This window comes from Actinia tenebrosa, unplaced genomic scaffold (genome assembly GCF_029948245.1).
Source record: "Actinia tenebrosa isolate PJP-AT-01 unplaced genomic scaffold, QUT_ActTen_1.0 PGA_scaffold4__44_contigs__length_22323623, whole genome shotgun sequence".
NCBI lineage: Eukaryota > Metazoa > Cnidaria > Anthozoa > Actiniaria > Actiniidae > Actinia > Actinia tenebrosa.
Window position 1 is genome coordinate 11,014,786 of NW_028292581.1, and position 3,579 is coordinate 11,018,364.

General features: G+C 38.3%; 1 protein-coding gene across 1 annotated transcript in view; it reads right to left on the reverse strand.

Annotated features, from left to right (window-relative positions):
- Positions 1 to 2,246, reverse strand: part of LOC116294679 (uncharacterized) — a 41,073-nt gene extending 38,827 nt beyond the window's left edge. The window contains exons 1-3 of the mRNA XM_089036788.1: positions 2,231 to 2,246; positions 1,782 to 2,043; positions 664 to 1,058 (exon numbers count right to left, since the gene is read on the reverse strand). Of these exons, the coding sequence (XP_088892914.1) occupies positions 664 to 1,058; positions 1,782 to 2,043; positions 2,231 to 2,246 (673 nt within the window). The remainder of the gene's footprint in view (positions 1 to 663; positions 1,059 to 1,781; positions 2,044 to 2,230) is intronic.
- Positions 2,247 to 3,579: the final 1,333 nt, after the last annotated feature.

The following is a 3,579-nucleotide window of genomic DNA, read 5'->3' on the forward strand; positions in this document are numbered from 1 at the left end:
TAACAGACAATGCAATGCTTGGAAGCATGGTACGCGTAATAGTCCCATTTAGGTTGACGAGAGATTTTGAGTCGTGGCGGGTTCTAAACTGTTAGAGGGAATGGATGGAAGGGGATGGGGAGTGGGGGAGGGACTAGGAATTATATTTATAGAAGAAAATTTAATATATGAATAATGCAACAAAATCCTCTTAGCTTGTTTCGAAGGGATAGATAAAAGAGGTTAAAGATTTTTCCTTTTGCTCTCAGCTTTTGATCAAGTAGGTGTGATGTTGAAATATTGACGATTACTTGAGTGATGGGTAAATCTTGGCATATATTTTTTTACAACATTCAGACGAGAGAGTACAGTGACGTGCTTCGTACTCTCTTGATGCAAATGATACTGGAATGCATGCGCAAATTAACACAAAACCCCAACTTATCTTGATCATCCAGCATGAAATCTGGCTTTGATAACTTAATAACAAGAATGGGGAAATGAATTTGGTTTCCAACGCGTGCGAGAACTTGATTGAGCTTGACTTTGAGGCTAATTAAAAGTTGTGCCACGAGACTGTGAACTGATGGTTTATTGGCCGAAAGAAATGCTGTAACACGTTCAGTTTTTGCAAGAAAATAAAACTTAAATAAAACAATGAGATTTATCTAATTTTGTCCTTACCTTTAGCAATGGGACAGGTCGAGTTTCGAACCAATACATTTGACAACTTTGCCTCTTTAATAAGCCTAGACCACGGTATCTTACTGCCTTGTTCACTATCCTGGCACGATTTGGACATTCGTTCTAATACGCTTTTGTTCACAACGTTATTCCATAGGTTAATTCGACTCATTTGGCCTGTAAAGTTTCGCGCGAAACCACTTTCGAGGGATGACTCTTTGCCGATAATAAGTTTCCCTGATGAAGATAGTGTGGTCACGATTGACGGAAAGTTTTCAGAACTGCTTTGAGGCTCACCATCCAGATAAGCGTTCACGTCACCCTTAAGACCATCCCACGAAGTACATACATAGTGCCATACTCCGTCGTGTAAAGGTTTCGATGCAATGAATTTTCTGAGGTTAATCACAAATTGAAACTATTACTAGAATGGACGAATTTTCTTGTTTTAGACCACTTGTCATTCCCTAGAGTATCATTTCTTTGTTTAAAGAATCCTAGTCAATTACAATGCACTGAGCGCCTGAAACAATTGAATGCTACCCAGAGCGCCAATTTCTCTCCAAGGCAGTGAAGTCATTTCCATCGGCCTTATAATCTATCATACCAGCTAGATGTTTTACGACCATCATGATATAATGATAGATAGTCATGTTATACTTTTCGTGAGAGTTCATAAATTTTGACAACGAATCTAAGGTAGAGTTTCGACGTGTACAATATGGTTACCCTTGGACAACTAAAAAAGTCCTAATTTCACAAAGAAAATCTCTGAAAAATTCAACCTAATTGCTGGGGAATGAAATAAATGAAAATTTGGAAATTCGAGGACTTTCCCATAGAGAATTTGTAAAAATATTGCCTACACAAGAGATCGGAAGAGCTTTGAAAATGATGTAGGCGAACTATGCAAACAATAATATAGGCACGCAGTGCATTGTGGTTGACTAGGATTCGTTAACTGTTGCGCATGGGTGGCTGTTGACACGACAACTTTAGCTAGTTCAACAGTCACACAGACACGCGTATTCTTTTAATCTTTTTATTTATATTGCTAACGTCATAATCTCTATATTTTTATTTAAGCGTTGTAAATTTTGAAATGCACATCGATTTACCTTTCCTCCCCTCTAATGTAAACCAAGAGCTCGTTGGTTGCACCAACAGAAGAAGACGCGACATGAATATTCTTAATAGAAGCGACTTCCCAATCTAGATGAACATGATATTTGTTGAGTGCTGTGGTGTTAAACCAGAAACATGCTGTCAGCGCTCGTAAGTCTGATAGGTCCACCATGGATATCTCAGCGAATGGTGGGTTTCCATTATCATTAGGAAAAACCCAGTCGATGGCCTTATGATCAACTGCAGTCGCTACCTCTGAAAAAAAAGAAAAAAGAATCCTTATTTATAAGATTTGATGAGCTACAATATTTAAGAAAACTAGTTGAGAATTTTAGAAGGTCGTTAGGATATTATTATTGATATAAAGCGCATGTATGTTCCCTTACAAAGATCCCCTCTCCCCAAAATCATGTTTGTTCTGGCGAGAGGAAGTCGTCAGTACCCACTGGAACCAACATTGTGGTACGTAGGGGGGAGGGGGGGTAAGCTAATTTAGGTAATATTTTATACGGACAATTCTATTTTTTACGACAAGATCGAAAATTCTCAACTGATTCATTTTTGTGGCGAAGATTGTAGATTGTATGAGAATTTGTGAGAAGAAGGAAGGGAACGACGGAGGCCCTTCATCGAACTCATTCAGCTGGTTGATACTAAGCAATATCATATGTTTATACCTCCTAGTTTATTTCTAAGCTTGATTCAGTTGATAAATCTTCGTGGTTTAGCTTCTGTACGAATTATACTATAAGCTGATGTTTTTATCGTCCAAGAGACGTTTGTATAGAAGCTACAATTTTTGTTAAAATAGTTGAGAATTTTAGAATTCTAATGAATACTTATCTTAACATGGACGACGACACGCATGATTAGTCCCATTTTACAACAACCCCATCCCAAAGAGAAACATGCTACCTGCTGAATCAACCATCCAAATTCCACCTTTTGATAATATCAATATGATCAAAAATTCTCTGCTATTTTTATCCAAGTTTGTAGCACAATGCATTATATTTGCTATCTGTGGAAAGGTGTGTGTCATTTATATCTTTCAGTGCAGTCTTTTGTTAAGTGATTAGCAACGATTGTCCTGCGTTTTCTAAAGGAATTAAATAGGATGGGATTTGAACACCTATCGTTCTACGTCTAAAAATGATTATAGGTGGAACCAAACTAATAATAGGCCATTTCACGGATCCCGTTACTCAGCCTCAGGCCCCGTCCACACGTATCCGGAAACTTTTGTATCCGCAAATTATTTTTTGCGGATACGAAAATGTTTGCGTCCACACGCAGCGTATTCGAATCGTTTTCACCGTCCACACGTATCCGATTTCGTAAAATTTGCGGACACGTGTGGACGCAACCCGTATCCGCAAAAAAAAAAAAATTGCGGACACAAAAATTTGCGGATACGTGTGAACGGGGCCTCAGCCTCGTCAGCGTGTAATTATTCTTTAGAATTTGACTACAGTCCGCAGTAATGAAAGAAATTTACGCATCAACGAGCAATTGAAACACTTTAAAAAAATTTTCACAGGTTGTAGGCAATTCCTAAAGAATATATTACACGCTGACGAGGCTGAGGTTGAGTAACGGGATCCGTGAAATGGTCTATTCAGAGCGAATTTTGGACAATTTTAATTTATTCTCGCTCGCTTCGCGAAACTAGTGCGCCAATTTCATCATCTCAGTGCGTCAATTTCATCATCTTATTCAAGAGATATTGTTTGTTTTGTGATCACAACCATCGAAAACTCAAATATGCGGATTGAACGCCATTGTGATTGC